This window comes from Microtus oregoni, unplaced genomic scaffold, assembly GCF_018167655.1.
Source record: "Microtus oregoni isolate MIOR12 unplaced genomic scaffold, Mior012 000036F_ref0000092, whole genome shotgun sequence".
Classification (NCBI taxonomy): domain Eukaryota; kingdom Metazoa; phylum Chordata; class Mammalia; order Rodentia; family Cricetidae; genus Microtus; species Microtus oregoni.
In genome coordinates this window covers 27,315,853-27,339,284 of record NW_024543095.1, presented here as the reverse complement: position 1 = coordinate 27,339,284, position 23,432 = coordinate 27,315,853, and the positions used below count along the sequence as shown (strand labels likewise).

Here is a 23,432-nt window from a genome sequence, read left to right as displayed (position 1 = left end):
TGTAGTCAAAGAAGGTTTTCAATTTATTAATAATAAACTGGGTCTTAGGGTTATTAATATTTGGACTTTGAAGAGATGGATCTGTCCAGTGAGAACTCTCAAGAAAAGAGGTCTGCATGAGTGTGACCTCCAGATGGCAAAGAGATGGTAGAGGAGAAGAGATGGAAATGAAACACACCATGGAGCTGCTGAGAGCCCCTGGCCTGGCAGGGGAAGAAGAACGCTGCGGCCTTAGTGTTGGGAAGCCACTCTGCTCAGAGGTTAGTGGCTGTGAGAGGCGTCCTTCCAGTCTGGAACCAAACAGCTGTTGGTTTTGTTTTTGTTTGGTTGGTTTGGTTTGGTTTCATTTGGGGGGGGGGGGGGGTTAGGGTCTCAGGAATCATCCCCCCAAGGCTCCCACTAGCAGCTAGTAAGCTTTCTTGAACTCCAGAAGGCTCTTATGTCTTGAGGCAAAAAAAAAATGACCAGTAGAAGGCGCTGCTTGTCTTGCAATCAAGATTAGGATGAAGAAAAGCAGATGTGAACTGTCTGACACTGGAGGCTGTAGATGGGAACTATCATGGTCTAAGAAAGTCCATTCCATGCTATTTCCCATAGGTCTGTGGGCCTTCAGCACAGGAGCAGGCGAGGCAGCTTGCAAATACCCCATTACAGTGGCCTTGGGAAGAAGTCGCAAGGGGCAGCTGTGGTCCAAATGACACTCACCTTGGTGTGGAAGGCTCTGCTTTTGTGCAAGTAAGGGAAGAGCGTCTGGAACCAACACGAGACACTCATCGTAGGGCTTTCCTGGCCTGGACTCTGCAATAATATCTGACCAGCATCACCAGATGGATTGTATGGTCTTGGTACATCATGTAAATGGACAGAATGGGGTCTCTGCCTGCCAGAAAATATACCACTAGGAGGGAAATTCTGTGACACGTGGGAAAACTGTTTGGGGCTATGTAGAGTTAGAGCCACTTCATGGCTTGTGAGAAAGGTAGTAGATTTCTCTTCTTTTTTTTTTTTTTTTAACTCTAGGGCAATAGCTGACAAAAGCCAGGAGATGGCTGGAACCCATTTCCCTTTCCCCTTCCCACCCTATCCTACCCAGAAGGACTTCATGACAGAGCTCTACAAGGTTTTGGAGGCTGGCAAGATTGGAATATTTGAGAGTCCAGTTGGCCCGGGGAGTGAGGGATGAAGGGCTAACACTAAGACTTGGATGTAGCCAGGAGAACTTACCTTGACAGTTCTGTGCAGACATTGCTTTCCTTGGGAAGAAACTGGGCACAGGAGTCCTCGGTTTAGCTTTCTGCATAGCAGTTACTTCCTCTATTAAACTTCTCAGCGCAGCACCATGGTCTGAAAAAAACCATGCCAATGACAGCTTGTTGGGGCCCGTGTTGCTCCAACACAGATAACTATTCTTCCCTAACTGGACTGATAAGGAGACGTAAGGAATAATCAGCCGCAACTTACAGGGTCATCATGGAAGGGCATCTCAGGGTCCTTTCTCCTGACGATCTCCGGCGTTTATCATCCAAACAGCTTTTATACCATCACATCAATTGAGCGGGAAAATACATTAGGCTGTCTGCTAGGTAACCAGGTGAATGGCCTTCTGTCATGTCCGCATCTACCTGTATGCTAGCTGTCACGGAGGCCTGAAGTGGCATCTCTAGAAGATATCCTCTAAATTACAAAGGAAGCAGCACCGAACATCCCGACATTTGTTCGGGAAAGACAGCTTGTCTGCAGAGCTACGTGGCCCCCACAGATGGGGCCTATGGCTTTGGCACCTGACTGCCACACCTTATAGAAATATGGGCCTACAGCAGCTGAAACTTTAAAATTGCAATGCAAATCATAACACCAATGCTTTTGAGATTTCTCTGGCACACTGCTGCCTTGGTGCTGAGGGACATGAACATGGCTGTGGCTTTTCCCCAGGTTCAGCATACTGAGTTAGAGTGTAGAATATAGGTTACTGAGTGTCGTTAAGAACCAACCAAGGGATCCTTGATCAGACTGAATGAGGGATTATTGAGGCGGACTCTTGAGGCCAAATAGGACTGTGGCAGCTGATCCCCAGCCTCTTGCCAGCACTTTGGTGCATTGCTGCCACACATCGGACGATATGATAGGGAACTGCATATTTTGGTGTGAAGATTTTCAAACTCTAGGCTTCAGCCTCACAGATATTGGAACCTTTAGTCCCTGATAACTTCATACCTGGTACCTGTGGAGCTTGGCAAGGTTGGCTCTTCACATGAATTTTCTGATGGAACAAATAAGACAGTGAATTATCCCTGTCCTATGTGTGCAGAAGTTCATCTCCAGAACTGACACCCAGGATTCTGGGACAGAGAAAATGTCCACTGGGATACTCTGCTGTTCCTTTTCATTCCTTTTAGACCAGTGGATATCAACGTGTGGGCTGCGACCCCTTAGGGGAGGAAAAAAATCAGCCTTTTCACAAGGGTTGCATATCAGCTATTCCACACATCAGATATTACATTACTATTCATAGCAGTGGCAGAATTACAGTTATGAAGTAGCAACAAAAATATTTTGTGGTTGGGACCACCACACATGAGGAACTACATTGAAGAGTCACAGCATTAGGAAGGCTGAGAACCACAAATCTGTATGATGAGGGGGAGCATTTTCTGGGTGCCTTGTGAAGACTGTCCCATGACTTAGGCGAGCATTTGGATCTGAAACTTAAAAAAAAAAAAAATAACGGATTTTTCTGTGTAGCTTGGCTGTCTTGGAACTCACTCTGTAGACCAGGTTGGCCTCGAACTCAGAGATCTGCCTGCCTCTGCCTTCCAAATGCTGGGATTAAAGGTGTGCACTTCTACCTTTCGGCTGGATCTGCAGCTTTTTAACAAATTCCAGTTGACCTTTTTTTCAGTACCACTAGCATTATTATTTTTATTATCTCTGTTGTTCCGATGTAATGTTGTAATTGTTAAAAATTCTATTGGATTTTAAAATTTTGTAACTCACTTTTATTTAAGTATTTTATTTAGGTTCTTGGGATTTATTTTTTTTGTTGTTGTTGTTTTTTGTTCTGTTTTGGTTTTCCCAAGACAGTGTTTCTCTGTGTTTTCTTCTCTGTCCTGGAAGACACTCTGCAGATATATATCTGCATCTGCCTCTGGAGTGCTAGAATAAAGGTGTGTGCCACCACTGCCCAACGACTTTTTATTTTTATTTTTATTTTTTATTGGTTTTTCAAGACAGGGTTTCTCTGTAGCTTTGGAGTCTGTCCTGGAACTAGCTCTTGTAAGTCAGGCTGGTCTCGAACTCACAGAGATCCACAGGCCTCTGCCTCCTGAGTGCTGGGATTAAAGGTGTGCGCCGCTGTTGCCCGGAGTAACTTTTTATTTCTTATGTGTGTGTGTTACTCATGATATGTGAGTGCGTGCAGGCATGCTAGACCCGCAGCTCGCTGTGGAGGTCAGGGGACAGCCACCAAGTCAGTACTCACTCCACCATGGGGGTCAGAGGGTGAAGCTCAGGTCATATTTATTTGTCCGTCCGTCCGTCCGTCCGTCCGTCCGTCCGTCCATCCATCCATCCGTTTATTGCTCTCTGTGGATTTTCTTGAGAATCTGCACTGTAGCTCTTTACTAAGTGTTCTTACTGGGGCAGATGCCAAGATGCAAAGCTAGTGTCGTCTCCCAGGGCGACCGATCCGGCAGAGGTTGCGAGCTGTTTCCACTAGGTGGCAGCCAAGGCTCAAGCTGGAGGGCCCAGGTACCAAAAAGCTTCTCAAAGCAGGTCTCCCTAGCAACCTTTGGGACTTTCTCCTGGGAAGTCTAAGGCATTTAGACTTGGGTTTGTCCCTCTGAGTACAAACCCCAAACGCACAGAACGTTTGCGTATTTGCAATAAGAAAGGCGAGATTCGCAAGCAGGTTATTTTTTGACTGGAAAATGAAATGGAGGTTTTATTCAGGAGACTTTGGCACAATCTTATCGGAAGACTTACCAGAAGCAGAAGTTTCTGGGCATGAGGAATTGAAGTTGAGACACAAAATACTAATCAGAGAAATAATTTATTCATTTTTTATGGTTTTTCGAGACAGGCTTCTCTGTGCAACAGTCCTTGCTGTCCTGGAATTTCCTTTGTAGATCAGGTTGCCTCAAAGTCACAAAATCAGGAAGAGTAGAAGACAGGAAATCATCAAATTGAGTGCTGAAATCAATAAAATAGAAACAAAGAAAACAATACAAAGAATCAATGAGACACAGAGCTGCTTCTTTGGGAAAATCAACAAGATACACAAACCCTCCAACCACAAAAAGCTCAGGGCTGGATGGTCTTAATGCAGAATGCTACCAGAACTTCAAAGAAGAGCTAATACCTATACTCCTCAAAGTGTTTCACATAATAGAAACAGAAGGAACATTACCAAACTCTTTTTATGAGGCTACAGTTACCTTGATACCAAAACCACACAAAAATTCAACCAAGAAAGAGAATTACAGACCAATCTCATTTATGACCATTGATGCAAAAATACTCAATAAAATACTGGCAAACAGAATCCAAGAAACACAAAAAGAATCACTAACCATGATCAAGTCAGCTTCATCCCAGAGATGCAGGGATGGTTCAATATATGAAAAATCTATCAATGTAATCCATCGTAAAAATAAACTTAAAGAAGAAAAACCATATGATTATCTCATTAGATGCTGAGAAAAGCATTTGACAAAACCTAATACCCATTCATGATAAAGGTCTTGGAGAGATCAGGGATACAAAGAACATGTCTAGACATAATAAAAGCAATACACAGCAGTCGACAGCCAACATCAAATTAAATGGAGAGAAACCCAAAGCGATTCCACTAAAATCAGGAACAAGACAAGGCTGTCCACGCTCTCCATATCTCCAACATAGTTCTTGAAGTTCTGTCTAGAGCAATAAAACATCAAAAGAGGATCGAGGGGATACAAATTGGAAAGTAAAAAGTCAAACTTTCACTATTTGCAGATAATATGATAGTATACATAAGTGACCCCAGAAACTCTAGCAAGGAATTCCTACAACTGATAAATACCTTCAGTGGTGTGGCAGGATACAAGATCAACTCAAAAATTAAAAATCAGTAGCCCTGCTATATACAAACAATAAAGGGGCTGAGAAAGAAATCAGAACAATATCACCTTTCACAATAGCTACAAATAACATAAAATATCTTGAGGTAACACTAACCAAAGATGTGAAAGACCTATTCATCAAGAACTTTAAATCTTTGAAGAAAGAAATTGAAGAAGATACCAGAAAATGGAAAGATCTCCCATGTTCTTGGATAAGGAGAACCAACATAATAAAAATGACAGTCCTAGCAAAAGCAATCTACAGATTTAATGCAATCCCCATCAAAACCTCAACGCAATTCTTCACAGACCTTGAAAGAAAAATAATCAACTTCATATGGAAAAACAAAAACCCAGAAGGCCAAAACAATCTTGTACAAAAAAAAAACTTCTGGAGGCATCGCTGGTGTAGGAGATCCTTCTGTTTATGCGTTGCTTTCATTGGTTGGATAAAGAAACTGCCTTGGCTTTTTGATAGGGCAGAACTTAGGTAGGCGGAGTAGACAGAACTGAATGCTGGGAAGAGAGGCAGAGGGAGAGCCACCATGGACCTGCCAGAGACAGACATGCCGAATCTTTCCCAGCAAGCCACTGCCACGTGGTAATATAACAGAAATGGATTAAATCAAGATGTGAGAGTTAGCCAATAAGAGGTTAGAGATAATGGGCCAGGCAGTGATTTAATTAATACGATTTCTGGGTGATTATTTCGGAGGTCAAACTAGCATGGCGACCAGAACAAGGGGCCCCCTCCCTACAATACATCACCATCCCTGACATCAAGCTCTATTTACAGAATTACAATACTGAAAACAGCCTGGTAGTGGCATAGAAACAGAGAGGTTAACCAATGGAATCATCCACATGCACAAAACTCAAGCCCAAATGGATTAAAGACCTCAGTATAAATCTGACTACACAAAACCTGATAGAAGAGAAAATGGAAAGTAGCCTTCAATGCATGGGCATAGGAGACCTCTTCCCAACTATAACCCCAGTAGCATAGACACTGAGAGCAACAGTAAATAAATGGGAACTCCTGACACTGAGAAGCTTCTGTCAAGCAAAGGACACAGTCAATAAGACAAAAAGGCAGTCTACTGAATGGAAAAGAACCTCACATCAGATAGATGAATGATCTCCAGAATATATCAAGAACTCAAGAAATTAGACATAAAGCCAGGCGGTGGTGGCGCACGCCTTTAATCCCAGCACTCGGGAGGCAGAGGCAGGCGGATCTCTGTGAGTTCGAGACCAGCCTGGTCTACGGAGCTAGTTCCAGGACAGGCTCCAAAGCCACAGAGAAACCCTGTCTCGAAAAAACCAAAAAAAAAAAAGAAAAAGAAAGAAAGAAAGAAAGAAATTAGACATAAAAATTCCAAATAATCCAATTAAATACGGGGTACAGAACTAAACAGAGAATTCTCAACAGAAGAATTTCAAATGGCTGAAAGAACATTAAGCTAATGTTCAACATCCTTAGCCATCAGGGAAATGAAAATCAAAACAACTCTGAGATTCCATCTTAGACCTGTCAGAATGGCTAAGATTCAAAACACCAATGCTAGCTTATACTGGAGAGGATGCAGAATAAGGGGAACATTCATTCATTGCTGGTGGGAATGCAAACTTGTACAACCACTTTGGAAATCAATATGGCTGTTTCTCAGAAAATGGGGAATCAACTTACTGCAGGACCCAGCAAAACCACTCTTGGGCACATACCAAAAGATGCTCAATCATACTACAAAGACATATGTTCAACTATGTTCAAAGCAGCATTATTTGTAATAGCCAGAACCTGGAAACAGCCTAGATTCCCCTCAACTGAAGAATGGATAAAGAAAATGTAGCACATTTACACATTAGAGTACTACTCAATGGTTAAAAAATAATAATAAATAAATAAATAAATAAATGACATCTTGAATTGCATAAAATGGACCAAAATAGAAATCACCATCCTGAGTGGGGTAACCAAGACCCAAAAAGGTGGCCCGGAGGGGAAACCAGAAGCTCCAAGTGCAGTGCGACCAGGAGTAAGGAACAGAGACCAGTGTTCCTCTTTGGGGAGTTCATTTAAATACTCTGTGGGAGTGGTTCTGACCGCCGCCCCCAGGGAGGGGTCAGAACATGGCTTGCTGGGATTTGGAGTTCAGACCAATATAACTCTCAGGCCTGGGGGCTGGGATAGATGCCAGGGGCTGGGGCCTACTCTCCCAACTTAAAAGTGTTCTCTTATTCAGCAAGGTGGGGTGGTACATGTCATTAATGCCAACACTTCAAAGCAAAGGAAGGCAAATCTCAATGAGTTGAGAGGCAAGATTCTCTCTCAAACAACTAAGCAAAAACCACATGTCCTCTGGAAGAGCAGTCAGGGCTCTTAACCACTGACCATCTCTCCAACCCCATCTGTCAGTCTTTTAACAATCCACAGAAGTGAATCTTAAGGAAGTTATACGTTTGAAACTTTTATTTAGATCTTAGGGAGGATTGGGATGGCTTGCTTGTTGGAGGAGGTGTGTCACTGCAGGTGGGCTTTGGAGTTTCAGAAATCCCACACAAGTCCAGTTTCTCTGTCACTCTCTGTCTGTTTCTGTGTGTGTGTGTGTGTGTCTGTTTCTCCCTGTCTCTGTTTTTCTCTGTATCTCTGTCTCTCCCTCTGTCTGTGTGTGTGTGTGTGTGTGTGTGTGTGTGTGTGTCTCGGTTTCTCTGTTTCTGTTTCTCCCTGTCTCTGTTTCTCTCTGTATCTCTGTCTCTCTCTCTCTCTCTCTCTCTCTCTCTCTCTCTCTCTCTCTCTCTGTGTGTGTGTGTGTGTGTGTCAGACCAGATCTAACCTGTCAGCTAGAGTGTCATGCATGCCTGCTTGCCCTCCCCTCCCCATCTTTATGGTCATGCACTCTCTGAAACTGTAGAAAAGCCTCCAATTAAATGTTTTCTTTTGTACGTTATCTAGGCAATGGCATCTTTTCACAGTAATAGAAAACTAAGACACATCCTAAAGCTATCTGTTGAGCATACTGATGATATCCAGATGTCACTGTGAGTCTGCAAATACAGGACAACCTCTATAAAGGTGACTTTGCTGAAACAAAACAAAACCACCTGAAATTTTCAGCAGGGGTCACTGTTGCGTCAGCAATCACACAGCTTTATTTATTTAAAACAAGCTTTATTTAGTAAAACACAAATCAAATATCACTAGAAGATAACATACTGATATTGGGAGTGGACTCGAGGTCCTCTGACAGAGCAACCAGGACTCTTGACTGTTGAACCATCTCTCTCCAAGCCTCATAAATTCTTAAACCAGTCAAAGAACTTGGCCAGAGTTTTACCTGTCCTTCCTTCCCTACAAAGTTATAAATTAAACTTTTTATTGACATGCATTTATTAACATGTTTTATTCAATTAATAAAACATGGTTATACCTACAATAGCCTTTGAATCCTGTTATATTCTATTATACCATTAAAATGCAGGCAGTTTGGGCTAGAGAGATGCCTCAGAGGTTAAGAGCACTGACTGCTTTTCCAGAGGTCCTGAGTTCAATTCCTGGCAACCACATGGTGGCTCACAACCATCTGTAATGAGATCTGATGCCCTCTTTGGTGTGCAGGAAAACATGCTGTATATAACCAATAAATAAGTCTTAAACAAAAAAGTTTTAAAAATGCAGGCAGTTTTGTATGTTTTCTTATTTACAACAAGGTTTCATCATTATGTAGCCCAGTGGGTAGCCAGATACTCACAGATATGTATAAAGGTCGCCTTTTGTCCTCACAGCTTACTCCCTGTCCTGATAGCTGTTCCCAAATTACCACTCAGAGGCTTATATTAATTATAAATGCTTGATCTATAGCTCAGATGCAGTCAGGACGCCGCGGTTCCGTTCGTTTTGGGGTTCCTCTAGTCTCAGCTCGCTGTCGTTCATAAACGCTGAAAATTCGTGGGATTTCTTTCCTCAGCAGACTCAGTGTCTACTGCCATTGGCAAAGGCACGTTTTGGCCAGGGAAGTGTCCAAGACATCTGACACCGCCCCTGGAAGATGATAACATCGGTGTTTGCCCGACCAAATCCCCACTGCAACAGCATTTTTTGTGTTGCCCTGACTAAAAAGCACTGTCGACTCCAAAGCACTACGACTCCAGCACTGGGCTGTCTACTGTGGCCCCTTTCTCTTTTTTCCTGGTCATGGCACTGCTGAGTGCTCTCTTGCCTTGGGAAAGACAAGCAACCAGGCCGCCCTGACTGCTTCTCACTTGCCCCTGGGTAAATGAAGAAGTCCCAACCAGAAGTCATAAATAAATAAATAAATAAATAAATAACCCTTCCTATACAGTCTACAACTCAGCTTCTCAGCTTGCCGGCTACAGACCAGACACTTCTTCACCTCTGAGATCCCTGTGGCGCCAGCACTCAGCCTAGCAGAGATTCTCCATGCACAACACCAGGGCTAGCAGTTTTCCCCGCCGATTATCCACACTCCACGCGTGTACGGGATTCGTCACCCGAGCCAACTTCTGAAGGGCTGTCAGCAGGCCCGAGCTGCAATCCGACTGCAATTTCTAACCGCATCCGTGATTTTCTGCTTTGGTCCTTTCGTTTTGGGCAGGAATCAGGCTCTACAAAGTGGCTCTTCCGCGGGATTCCACCACGGTCCCGAGGACTTGAGCAAAACGCTGCTAGAAACGGCTGACGCCCGGGTTTGAGTGTGCACCAGATGCGATTAGGACGCTGCGATTTCGTTTCGTTTTCGAGTTCTCTACACTTGGCTTTTATATCAACGCTGAAAATTCACCCGATTTCTTTCGGTAGCAGATTCAGTACCGACTGCCGTCGGCAAAGATACGTTTTGGTCGGGCAAGTGTCCCAAGACATCCCACCTGAGCCTAATTGAAATGGACAAATTTGTTGTTTTTTCCCACAACCTAATCTCCATCGCGCCGGCTCAATGGTTTTCAGGGACATCACGGGTCAGGACTCGAGAGTGGCGAATCTCCGACGGCCGGCCGGCCATCTATCTCCTTTCACCGGTCACGGCGAGGCTAAGGTTCCTACGAGTGCCCTCCTGCGGGCAAGACGCCAGTCCACGCCTGCCTGACCGTTTCTCACGCTCACTGGAGCCAATGAAGAAGACACGGGCCGGAAGCAGAAACGATTCTGACGCCAAACGCAGCTCCGCCTGCCAGACGCAGTACAGTCGCTTCCAGAACACCGCCAGCCGCCGAGGTCGCTGTGGCGCGGGCACTCAAGATTCAAAATGTACTGTTTGCTTATTTTTGTAAAAAACTTATTTTGCCAAATGGTGTTGGCAATGGCCTTAAGTCTCAGCAATTGAGAGGCAGAAGCAGGTGAATCTCAGCCTATTCTTTTTAATATTTGTTTATTTATGTATTATGTATACAGTATTCTGTCTGAGTGTATGTCTGCAAGGCTGAAGAGGGCACCAGATCTAATTACAGATGGTTGTGAGCCAACATATGGTTGCCGGGAATTGAACTCAGGACCTATGGAAGAGCAGGCAATGCTCTTAACCACTAAAGCCATCTCTTCATCCCTCAACCTATTCTTTTTATTTTTTATTTTTTTAAATATTTATTTATTATGTATACAATTTTCTGTCTGTATGAATATCTGCAGGCCAGAACAGGGCACCAGACCTCATTACAGATGGCTGTGAGCCACCATGTGGTTGCCGGGAATTGAACTCAGCACCTTTGGAAGAGCAAGCAATGCTCTTAACCACTGAGCCATCTCTCCAGCCCTCAACCTATTCTTTTTAAAACAGATTGTTTCCTGATACTTAAATATTATTTTCTTTTTAAATTATCTCTGGTAAGAAATCATTGCCTTTACTGAGTATACCCAAAGGATATTAACGTCATTTCATTAGAATAATAACAAATAACAATATGTTTCATTTCTTTTCCTTTTTGTTTGTTTGTTTCGAATTGAACACAGGGTTTCTCTCTCTGAGTGCTGGGATAAAAGGTGTGCTCCTTCAACCACCTCCTGGCTTGTTTCTTTTCTTTCTTTGTAACTTAAGGAAGTATTTTAAAGAGACCTATTTTCTTTCAGTTTATATGTAGGAGTGTTTTTCCCGCATGGATATCTGTGCACATTGTGTGTGCCCGGTGCCCACACAGGCCAGAAGAGTATTTCAGATTCGCAGGAAAATGTGGGTGCTGGGAACTAACCCTGGACCCTCTGCAAAAGCGACATATACTGAAACCTCTAAGCTATCTCACTCCAGACCCTCCAAGAGTATTTTAATTTAGTTGCTTGTTTGATGTGTACTAATGTTTTGCATACATGTGTTTCTGTGTACCACATGTGTGCCTGGTGCCTGCAAATCCTAAAAGAGGGTGTCTGATCTCCTGGAACTCATCAAAGAAGAGTCTCAGCATACAAATAACATATATGAATTTTAAAAATCAAAACTATGAGATGTAGGATATGAAAATAAATGTTGATTAAATACATATAAATCTATAAGTTAAATTTCCTCTTCATTATGGTAATGGCAATAGACACAGTGGTAACTAACATCCTACAGCATGTTCAGCAGGTAACTTTAGAGTCATTTGGAAACCCAAGTTGGGGCTTTTTGGGGGTTGACTGTATTCAACAAACCTCAAGACTATTTGTTGCCTGATTATTTCAGATATATGCCTTTAACATTTTCTATAAAGGACAAAATAAAACTGGATTTAGAATAAAAGCATGTCTGTCTTAGTAAGTTTGTTGGCACATGGCCTTTGGTCTCAGCACTCTGAGTGCAGAGGCCAGCCTGATCTACTAGCAAGTTCCAGGACATACTTTCTGTATTTGAATAAAATTACTTTGGATGAAGATGGTTAAAAGTAGTTTTAGATGAAAACCAAATGTCTGCAGTCTAAATTACATCCTAAAATAAAGGATTGTTTTAAAAGAGAAACAGAAAAGGATATTACAGAGCTTTACCAAAATGTATTTGAAAGTTAGGATTTGAAAGTAGGACATGGTCAGGTTAGCAGGGCTTACCAGGGAGCAAGCTAGGATGTTATTGTGTCCAGAGAGTTCTCTGTAGCCTCTAGAGCACTCCAGACCCAGTGGTCATCTCTAGCCTAGTTTTGCATCTGCAAGTGTGGCCTCAGGAAGCCTCCTTTGTTTGGGTGGAGAGTTCCATTCTCAAGAGATGCTTGTCCCTGCTCCAGGTTACAGGATCTTGCCTCAAGGCATTTGCCTTCCCCTGGGGATGTTACTGGAACACTGTGCAGATCTGAAAAACTGAGACAGGCACACACTGAAGACAATGACTACTCTCTGGGTTCTGAAGTGCTGGTTTGTGGATGGGAACTCAAGTCCAAAGGACAGGACTTGAATCAACACAGTGAAAACTTACCCTGTTCTTCCTTGGCCTTAGGGATCTCAGTGAGAAACTCATCCTTCTCATGAAGGCTGACTTTTTCATGAAATCAACCTTTCAAATGAAAAGTCAGTCTTTTAAATAAATTCCTAACCTAGCTATGCAGTAATGCCCCATGATTTTGGTCCCAGCACTCAGGAGGAAGAGGCAGGAGGATCTCTGTGAGTCCAAGTCTGATGTCTAGACCAAATTCCAGGACAGCTAGTGCTACACAGAACAATCCTGTCAAGAAATAAATATCTAACCTGTCAATCATTATCACTAAAAGTCAATTTTAAAGTGTCTAAAACATTGAGGGTAACACCACCCTGTCCTGACTCCATGTTGATTTTACACAGACAGTTCTCAGCCCTCTCTATGCCACCCTTCAATGCCCACACATTTGAGATTTCCATGGCTGTGACTATGGTCCACATGTATTCACCAAAACAATTAAAGTAAACCAAAATATCACAAAACTATGGACAAGAAAGTAACTGACATAACATGTCTGGAGTGAGCATTTTAATATTACCTTGATCATTATTGAATGTTGATGTTAATTAAATATTGTTTCTGAGGTTTTTCCCATTAAAAACTCTGTACGCGTAACTTGGATTCCAAGAGATATTTCAGAGGAACAAGATTCCTGTTTATTTAGTCATCAATAAAAAGGACTTAATGCTTTTAATTGCCTTAATTAGTATGGTTGTCAAACATTGCTTTGTGAAGTTACTATTAAGCCAATCCTTAAATGAATTTTTCAACGTGTACAAAAAGATTATCATTTCAATAAAATATCAATTTAATGGAGAGTCAATCCTTCAAAAAAAAAAAAAAACCTTTAAAGAAAAACTTGAGCCGGGCGGTGGTGGCGCACGCCTTTAATCCCAGCACTCGGGAGGCAGAGGTAGGCGGATCTCTGTGAGTTCGAGACCAGCCTGGTCTACAAGAGCTAGTTCCAGGACAGGCTCCAAAACCACAGAGAAACCCTGTCTCGAAAAACCACAAAAAAAAAAAAAAAAACAAAACAAAACAAAACCTTGATCTGTTTCATAAAAAGTGAGTTTTTGGATGAAGAGTCATTCATTTCCAAAATCCCAAGCCCTATACTAAAGTAGATCCTTCCCATCCAAATCCTCCTTTTGCTCCAGGGGTGCAGTGTCCTCTGGGCCTGGCTGCCTCTTTATAAGGAGAACAAGGATAGATTTGCTGACCTGGAAGTAGGAAGCTCATGAGGCCTGAGCTTTAGACAAAAAAAAAAAAAAAAAAAAAAAAAAAAAAAGAGGTAAGAAAGGAACCCTGATAGTAGCCTGGCAGTGGTGGCACACACCTTTAATCCCAGCACTCAGGAGGCAGAGGCAGGCTAATTTCTTAAATTAGAGACCAGCCTGGTCTACAAAATGAGTTTCAAGACAGCCAAGGCTACACAGAGAAACCCTGCCTCAATAAACAAACAGCAGCAAACAAGCATGCGTGGAAACAAATCCCAACAACATAGAACAAAACAAGGAACGTTCAGAGCATGAAAAATACTCTTCCCCAGCAAAGAGCCCCAGATTGGCTATCCAATGCCAAATGCTCAGCCTTGAACACATATACATACAAGTGGCATTATACAGACTAATCAGTTTTAATGTCTGTGTTTAGGAATACACACATAAACACACATGTATGCACACACAATAACACACATATATTTGTAACAAACAAAGAAAAAGGGCGTTATCATTGGGATAAATAGAGAGGGATGGAGAGAAAGACAGTAATTAAAGTACTAAATTCTAATTTCAAAAAGATACAAAAGTTTTAAACGTCAATATATTTGAGCCAAGCTTGATAGCACACACTTTTAATCCAAACAGCCTGGAAGCAGAGGCGGGATGATCTCTGGCAGTTCAAGGCCACCCTGTTCTACACAGCTAGTTCCAGGACAGCCATGGCTCTTTAGAGAGACACTGTCTGAAAAGAAGTAGATAAATGATAGGTGATAGACAGACAGACAGGCAGACAGACCGACAGACAGAACCAAATTCTTTTTAAATTCAGTGTTTAACTAAAGCCAGTTCTTTACATAAATGCTGGGCAGTCTTGAAAGAAAGCTTGTTCAAAAGTCACCCTTTGAATAAATGTTCATCCTTTAAATGAGGTGCTGTCCTCTTCCTAGAAAGTCTGTCGTTTAATGAAGGCCATTATTCTAATAAAAACTTGATGTCATGCGAGTAGCTCTTTTAAATGTGGTGTCCATGATTTGAAGAAAAGCAGTTTCTAAGGCCTCACGCACTACACCTTAAATCAGCGTCCTGTACTTTCACTGAAATAGAGCGATCTTAATTAACCAAAAGGTAATGCTCTCTAAAGTTTGTAAAACTGGAAAGAATAAAATGGGGCAAAACCATCCATGCAGATGCCAGAAGTCATCATTACAAAACATATATATTTTTAAAAAGGAGCTTCAAAATCACTTTAAGATGAAAACTAATCATTTTTACTGGAAATCTGTCCCAAGATAAAGGACTTTCCCAAAGAGGAAAAACACATAAGGGCACAACCAAAAAATGAACTATGTCACAGAAAAATTTATAAAATTTTAAAACTCAGGCGTTGGGTGTGTCGTCCAACACTTACCTGGTACCCGCATTTCAAGGTCTACATCACAAGGATTACTTAGTTTCTGCCAGGATCAGGCCCTGAATCAGGAAGTGGGCCTCCCAAAGATGAGATTCTGCTGCCTTTTAAACTCAGTCTGTGCTGCTTTTTCCTTTTGAAAGCTTAGTAAGTTTTTCCAGTTACTGCCAAATTCCTGCTGGATGTTGAACAACCCAGCTTGGTGAAGAAGAGGAAAGGACTGGCATAGCCTGGCCTGCAGGAACAGAGGCTTCCAGGTCGGGATGCAGCCTTGAGTGTGATTGCTGAGTCATAAGAAGACTGATTCCCAGTATTCCTCATTGTCCGCTATGTTCAGCTAGTCCGGATTTATCCCATGCTTTTTCAGACCTAGGCCAGCTGGCCTTGGTGAGATCCCAATAGAACATCCCCATTGTCTTAGTGTGTGGGTGCACCCCTCGTGGTCCTGAGTTCCTTGCTCGTGCTCCGTCTCCTTCTGCTCCTGATTTGGACCTTGAGATTTCTGTCCGGTGCTCCCGTGTGGGTCTCTGTCTCTGCGGACAATGAGGAATACTGAGAATTCAAGAACAATTGCAGTAGGTTTTTGATCCTACTGCACGTACTGGCCCTGTGGGAGCCTAGGCAGTTTGAATGCTCACCTTAGGAGACCTGGTTAGAGGTGGGCAGTCCTTGGGCTTCCCACAGGTCAGGGAACCCTGATTGCTCTTCGAGCAGATGAGGGGGGAGGACTTGATCGGGGGAGGGGGAGGGAAATGGGAAGCGGTTGTGGGGACGAGGCAGAAATCCTTAATAAATAAATAAATTTAAAAAATAAAAAAAAATAAAAAGTGAAAAAAAAAAAAAAGAAGACTGATTCCCATGAGCCTGCTGTGGCACACACTTTTAATCCCAGCATTCCAGAGGCAGAGGCAGGCCGATGTCTGTGAGTTCAAGACCAGCCTGGTCTACAAGAATTGTTCCCTGACAGTCAGGACTATTACACAGAGAAACCCTATCATGAAAAACAAACAATCAAACAAAAAAGACCTGATTCAAACAGACAAATCATAAGGATTTTGCTCCCTAGATTTCTATTGTTCGCACTATCCCATTTCTATATTCGCCCCGAAGGATGGCTCCTGTCTGGAAGCCACATTCATCCAGGCTGGAGAACAAAAACTCCTGGCTCCCGCGTGATAAAGATGCCAGATTTTTGGTAGATGGGTAGTAGAAGCCTTGCCAGCAAGGAAAGGCTGGCAACCTCCAGATTGGGCCCATTTCTCTCTGAAAATGGCCACAGTTGGCTCTTGGGCTGTGCCTGAGATTTGTTTCAGTTTTCATTTAGACTAGTGGGTGCACTTTCCCTTGCTGGAGGAAAGCGTTTTTTTTTTTGGGTGCGAGGGGTCATGCTTTCTAGATTTCTCAGTGTGTTTTCAGCAGGGCGCTGGCCTTGGCAGACAAGCTGCTGAGGACCCAGTTAGGATATCCTTTTCTCTGCTGGTCTGAGCAAGGACTGATTCTCCAGGCAGCACCCCCTCCCCTCCAGGGGCTAAGCTGCCAGGCCTGTCCACCCTGAGACAATCCACTGTAGCCCCACCTCTCTTCTTCCTGTCCTCAGCCCTGGCCTGACTTCAGTTTGTTTGCTCAACTGCTTACTGAGTGAGTCACTCCTCTTCCTAGGGCGTGTTTGCTTCCTGTTTGTAGCACTGATAAAACTGAAACCACTTTCTCTGAGCTTTCTTGAGTCCAGGAGGGGGGTTTGCAACAAATACTTAGCTAGTACTTCATTTATTTAGTAGATTGTTAAGGGCAGAGCCTCCGCACAGCAAGTTATGCCTCATCACACCTGGGCTCCTAAGGAAGGAAGCACAGCTGTCCTAAACTTTTTTGATTGTTTGTTTGTTCGTTTGGGTTTTTCGAGACAGGGTTTCTCTGTAGCTTTGGAGCCTGTCCTGGAAGAGGCTGGCCTCGAACTCACAGATATCTGCCTGCCTCTGCCTCCCGAGTAGTGGGATTAGAGGCCTGTGCCACCCGTGCCCAACTCCTAAACTCTGTAATCTAGAAAAACTGAAACAGAAACTGTGTGGCTGGGGATTCAGGGCATTGCAGTTGTTGCCTCCGGCTACTGTGAGCTGTGTTTGTGCTAGGGAGCTGAGTTATGGCTCTGCTCCTTTGATCAAAGAGGCACAAGGACAGAGACCCAGCTGTCAAACTCCAAAGTCATTACAGCTGCCTTTCATGCTCCTCCTAGATGTTTCAAAGTTTTATGATGGCAAATTCCAGGCCTTTCACTTCATCACAGAAAGTACCAGGCCAGCACTGGCCTCCCAGACTTACTCTGGGATTTTTCATAAATACTGCATTTCATGTAGAATTCCAAAAGACCCAGGATAACCACGCTGTCACTAAACACACACATGCACACATGCACACACACACAGAGAGAACAATGCGGAATGTGTCTCCACATCTGGTCTCTGGGGCTTTATAGAGCTATAGTAGTACAAACAGCACACACTTCACTGACAACCGGACACTTGGCTAGACCTAAAGTTCCATAAACACGCACTTGTCAAAACTGGACTTGATTTTCACAATCATACAAAAAATAGAATTTTATTTCCAGGACAAGTTTTCTCGGGGTAGCATCAACTACCCTGAAAGAAGCCGACCTTGACCTCAGAGATTCACCTGCCTTTGCCTCTGGGATTAAAGTCATGCATTGCCACTGAACAGCAAAAACTAGCTTTTGAGAAATGACAAAACCTTCAACAAATGGTCTCTGGAAAGTGAATACCACAAGTAGGAAGCAAGTAGATCCCTCTCAGTGTTTCCCTGGGGGACACCAGTTCACACACACCCATCCTTCCCATGAACTCCAAAACTCTATAGGTGGCAGATAAAATAACCCAAAGTGCAGGATCCCTCATGGGCTAGCACTTGCTGAGCAGGGCTTTAGCACTGAAGAAATAGTGCTACCGATGGCAAGAGGGACGTCATGAAGCTGAGAACCTCAGGTCCAGTATAGGAAATGGTCAAATGCCCACACAATGGGAAAACTCTCTGATGACTTTCATCTGGCAGAGGATTAGTGTCTACAACACACCAAGGACTCAGATTTTAAAAAATATTTTGTAAGAAACTCTTTCTCTTTACTAGTTCTAATTTCTATGTGTGTTGGTGTTTTGTGTGAATGCTGGTCTGTAGGTGGACGTCAGAAGTCCTGGACATGGAGTTACAGACAGAAGGAAGCTGCCATGTGTGTTCTAGGAATTGAACCTAGGTCCCCTGTAAAGGCTGCTGGTGCTCTCACCCACTGAGCCATCTCTACAAGCCCCAGAATTCATTTGTTAAAGAAGATAACACAGAACCATTTCAGACTATAAAACGCCCAGCAAAGGGAACAGCTGAAGTCCAGCATCAGCAGGCCAGAGACACTGGACAAGAGAGGTGGGGTCAGCCTCTAAACACACCCAGGAGACTTCTCTCAGGAAGCAAAGTTGAATTCAGGTTATTTTTCTCCTTTTTTAATATTTATTTTATTTATTTATTATGTATACAATATTCTGTCTGTGTGTATGCCTGCAGGCCAGAAGAGGGCGCCAGACCTCTTTACAGATGGATGTGAGCCACCATGTGGTTGCTGGGAATTGAACCCAGGACCTTTGGAAGAGCAGGCGGTGCTCTGAACCACTGAGCCATCTCTCCAGCCCTTTTTCTCTTTTTTTTAATTGTCTCTTGATTGTTCTTTTATCCCCTTTATACCACTCTGGACAATAGTTTCTAACCAAAGAAAGATAACTTCACAACCACAACTCATATTTTCCTAAAACAGTATCCTTAAATTAAAAAAGATTTATTTTATTAATTATGTATACAGATTCTGCCTGCAGGTACCCCTGGAGGCCAGAAGAGGGCACCAGATCTCATTATAGATGTTTGTGAACCACCATGTCCTTGCTGGGAATTGAACTCAAGACCTCTGGAAGAACAGTCAGTGCTCTTAATCTCTGAGCCATCTCTCAGCCCCCTAAAACAGTATTTTTACACAAGAAAAACTCACAGTATGATCATAAGTTATATATTTTTTTCAAGAGCTCAAAAGTGGTTAAACATTTTTCTTAGTATTAATTTGCATTAATTAACACGTGTAATATCAACTTCACCCCAAAGCAATGATTCTTCTATTAACCATTGACAAATTTTAAGCAAGTCAAGCACCTTTCAGCCAGGTCTTTTGACTGGCAGGGAGCTTTCTGTGGCTCCAGTGTAGCAGATTCCTGTCCTATTGCCACTCTACCAAACCGTAAACAAGTGGTCTAGCTAACCATCTAGTTTTCTTTCTTATTTATACACAATTATTTCATTTAAATTTCCTTTGGCAACTTTATTTTCTCAGTGTGCTTATCAGATCCTGTGATTCTTTCTGTAAGCTACATGGCCAAGGAACTCAGACCTAACCTTGAGTGTTGGGGTTTGGAGACATAATTGCTTTCTTTGATTGTCAACCCACTTTGCCACAGAGAGAATTTGTGTCTCTACAATGCCTGAAACTTCTTGTTCTGACTCTCCATCCTCGGAAAAACTCACACATGGAAAAGAGGAGGGTGTCTTCTTTCTGTCTCTTGTATTTTTCCTTGAAGCAACTGGCAGAGCAGCCTAAACCATGGGATATCTCCACGTGGGATGTCTCCATGCCTGAATTCCAACAGAGTTGACACATCTCCCCTCCCCCTTGCCCATTTGCTGTATAACAGCTTCTGAGGAAATAATAAAGGGCGGTTTGATCAGAAATAGTGTCCTGCCATCACTTCTCCTGTCTCTTGCTCTTCCATTGCTCTCCCCTAGGCTTATCAGGGACCATCTTTTCCATCCTGCTGGCCTGGATACCCCCTTCCCTTCTCCCCAGCATTAGTTCTCCTTTGCTCTCTTGATGACCACCACTGCCGCTCTGACTGGGATAACATGGATCTCAGTGGTATTAGCGCCTCTCTCAGCTGGCTAGCAACGGTGAACATAACAGTTGTGCTGCTGCCTCTGCCAATGACATGATCACTTTGCTGGACCTTTTGTTGTTTGGGTCATCCCATGTTCTCTTCCTTGATAAGTGACTTCTGCATCCTGGAGAGCACCAGCTGCCTGTCCAGAGGACCCAGGTTAAATTCCCAGCACACACTTGTCAGCTCACTACTGTGTAAATCCAATTCCAGGGCATCTGACACCCACACACAGACAAGCATTCAGGCAAAACACTAATACACATAGAAATCAAACGTAAGTGAGACAAAGAGTTTCTTTAAAAAGATTTTTTAAAGGCTGAGTGCTTTGTGGATTGTAGACACTAATACAATACCAGATGAAAAGTTATCAAAGAGTTTCTTCTGTTCGGTGGACATTAGACCACTGCCTTTGCTGGACCTGAGAATTTCAGTTTCATGATGTCCCTCTTGCAGTTGGTAGCACTATGTCTTAGTGCTGAAGTCCTGCTCAGCAAGTGCTTGCCCATGAGGGATCCTGCGAGTTTGGGGTACTTTTTCATCTGCCACCTTTAGAGTTTTGACTTCCATAGGAAGAATTGATCTGTGTTGAATGGTGCCCCTATAGGGTCATACAGAGTGAGAGCTAGGTGCATTCTGCTTGTGGCTATTCAATTGTTAAGAACCATTTGTTGAATATCATTGTGTCATTTCCCAAAAGTTTATTTTTCATTTTTTAATATTTTATTGATTTTTATTGATTTCTATATTTTTCTCTGCGCCCCTCCCTACCTCTTCTCCTCTGCTTCACACCTCTGGCAAGGTCCCCATGCTCCCAACTTACCCAGGTGATCTTGTCTTTTTCTACTTGCCATGTAGATTATAGTTATGTAAGCCTCTCAGAGTGCCCTCATTGTTGTCTAGATTCCCTAGGGTTGTGATTTGTGGGCTGGTTTCCTTTGCTTTATGTTTTACAACCACTTATGAGTGAGTACATGTGATGATTATCTTTCTAGGTCTGGGTTACCTCATTCAAAATGATGTTTTCTAGCTCTATCCATTGCCTGCCAAATTCACCTTAACCATGATGTCTTCAGGTGGATCTCTGTGAGTTCGAGACCAGCCTGGTCTACAGAGCTAGTTCCAGGACAGGCTCCAAAGCCACAGAGAAACCCTGTCTCGAAAACAAACAAACAAACAAAAAAAAAACAAAAAAAAAAAAACCATGACGTCTTGATATATGGTATCTGACGCAGACGGGTCCCCCGTTCCTGGGCTCCAACCTCGCCTCCATCATAGGCTCCACAATCATCTCTGCCCTCTGCTCTGGACCCATAAACATTGTCAGCTCTGGACCAGAACCCTTTCTGGGTTCGGAACACACACCTGTCCTTGGCTGCACACTCACCCCATTCACCTGTTGCGGTTTTGCGTCAGATCTGGACTCAAACCCTTGGTCGGATCCGGGCACGCCCCCTTAGTAAGCAGCAGATTCCAACAGTTCTATGGAAGCCCTTTCGCCCCTGTCGTCGGATCCGCACTCTCCTCCTTGGTGGTCTGCAAGGGAACCTCTGCTCCATTGTCTCCATCGCTTGGGCAGCACTTGGGCGGGGAGGACAGCAGTGCCTGCACTGGCGCAGGAAGCATATCCTGCTACAGGCTCCTCCAGGCCTGGGTATTTGTAGTCATGAAGGGAGGCGGGGTCAGAAAATGGCGAAATTTCAGAAAAGAAACCGCGGCCTCTAGACGTACAGTATCCGGCGCAGACTCGCCCCCGTCGTCCCGATCGCCGGCTCCGCACCCGTCCCGTCGGTCATCTGCTGCGGACCCGTACCCACCATATGCTCCCACCCTCCACCACACCCCAGACCGGTACTCGGCTGCTCGCTGGCGTCAATCGTCAGCTGCAGACTCGCACCAGTCCACGTCGTCGGTTTGGTCGTGCGGATCAAACCCCGCAGCAGCCTTACATACAGAGTTTGATTCAGGTCTCTAAACGAAAGGACAGTGGCAGAAAATCACGAACGCCCTTTGAAAATCACCGTCGGATTGCAGCTCCGGCGAGCCGACGTCCGATGGGAATTCGGCTCCGCGCACGAATCCGCGCACTCGCGGACAGCGACACAGTGGTCGGGGAACCCCTTAATGCTAGCTCCATGCCCCGGAATCGCCTTGACGCTGAGTTCTGGCAAAACAGCGACGCCAGCGGCCGGCGGTGCAGCCGGCATGCTGAACTGCGTTTGGCGTCAGTAGCGTTTCTGCTTCTGCCTGGGTCTTCTCCTTTGACTCCGGTGAGAGTGAGAAACGGTCGTCCCGCGGTGGACCCGCCGCATCGTCCGGGCGTCCCGACGGGACCCGTCACCGTTGTCCAGCGGTGGACTCGCCGCATGGTCCCACGGTTTCCCACGGTAGACCCGCCGCGTTGTCCCGCGGTGGACATGCCGAGTCGTCCGGCGGTCCGGACGGGACCCATCCACGTCGCCCGGCGGTGCACCCGCCGCACAGTCTCGCGGTGGACCCGCCGCACGGTCTCGCGGTGAACACGCCGCCTCATCCCCCCGGTCCGCAGGGGACCCGTCACCGTGTCCCGCGGTGGACCCGCCACATGGTCCCGCGATGGACCTACCGCATCGTCCGGGCGTCCGGACGGGACCCGTCCGCGTCGTCCTGCGGTGGAACCGCCTCGTCGTCCCAAGGTCCGGATCGGACCCTTTATCGTTTTTCGGCGGTCCTGACGGGACACGCTGAGTTCCGGCGCCACAGCGACGCCAGCGGCCGGCGGTGCAGCCGGCATGCTCAACTGCGTTTGGCGTCAGTAGCGTTTCTGTTTCTGCCTGGGTCTTCTCCTTTGTCTCCGGTGAGAGTGAGAAAAGGTCGTCCCGCGGTGGACCCGCCGCGTCGCCCTTCGGTCCAGATGGGACTCGTTAGCGTCGTTCCGCGGCGATACCGCCGCGTCGTCCCGAATTCCGGACGTGATCGGTCACCGTTGTTCAGCCGTCTAGACTGGACCCGACCGCATCGTCCCGCGGTGGACCCAACGCGTCCTCCCGCGGTCCGGACGGGACCCGTCAACGTCATCCCACGGTGGACTCGCCGCATGGTCCCACGGTTTTCCACGGTAGACCCGCCGCGTTGTCCCGCGGTGGACCTGCCGAGTCGTCTGGCGGTCCGGACGGGAACCATCCGCGTCGTCCCGTGGTGGACCCGCCGCATCGTCCCGCGGTGAATTTACCGCGTCGTCGGGGCGTCCGGACGGGACCCGTCACCGTTGTCCAGCGGTGGACCCGCCGCATGATCCCACGGTTTCCCACGGTAGACCCGCCGAGTTGTCCCGCGGTGGACCTGCCGAGTCGTCCGGC

General features: G+C 45.0%; 1 protein-coding gene across 1 annotated transcript in view; it reads right to left on the bottom strand.

Moving 5' to 3' along the window:
• LOC121432890 overlaps positions 1-22,867 on the bottom strand; it is a 41,023-nt gene extending 18,156 nt beyond the window's left edge. The window contains exon 1 of the mRNA XM_041631060.1: positions 22,137-22,867. Coding sequence (XP_041486994.1) covers positions 22,137-22,867 — 731 coding nt within the window. The remainder of the gene's footprint in view (positions 1-22,136) is intronic.
• Positions 22,868-23,432: the final 565 nt, after the last annotated feature.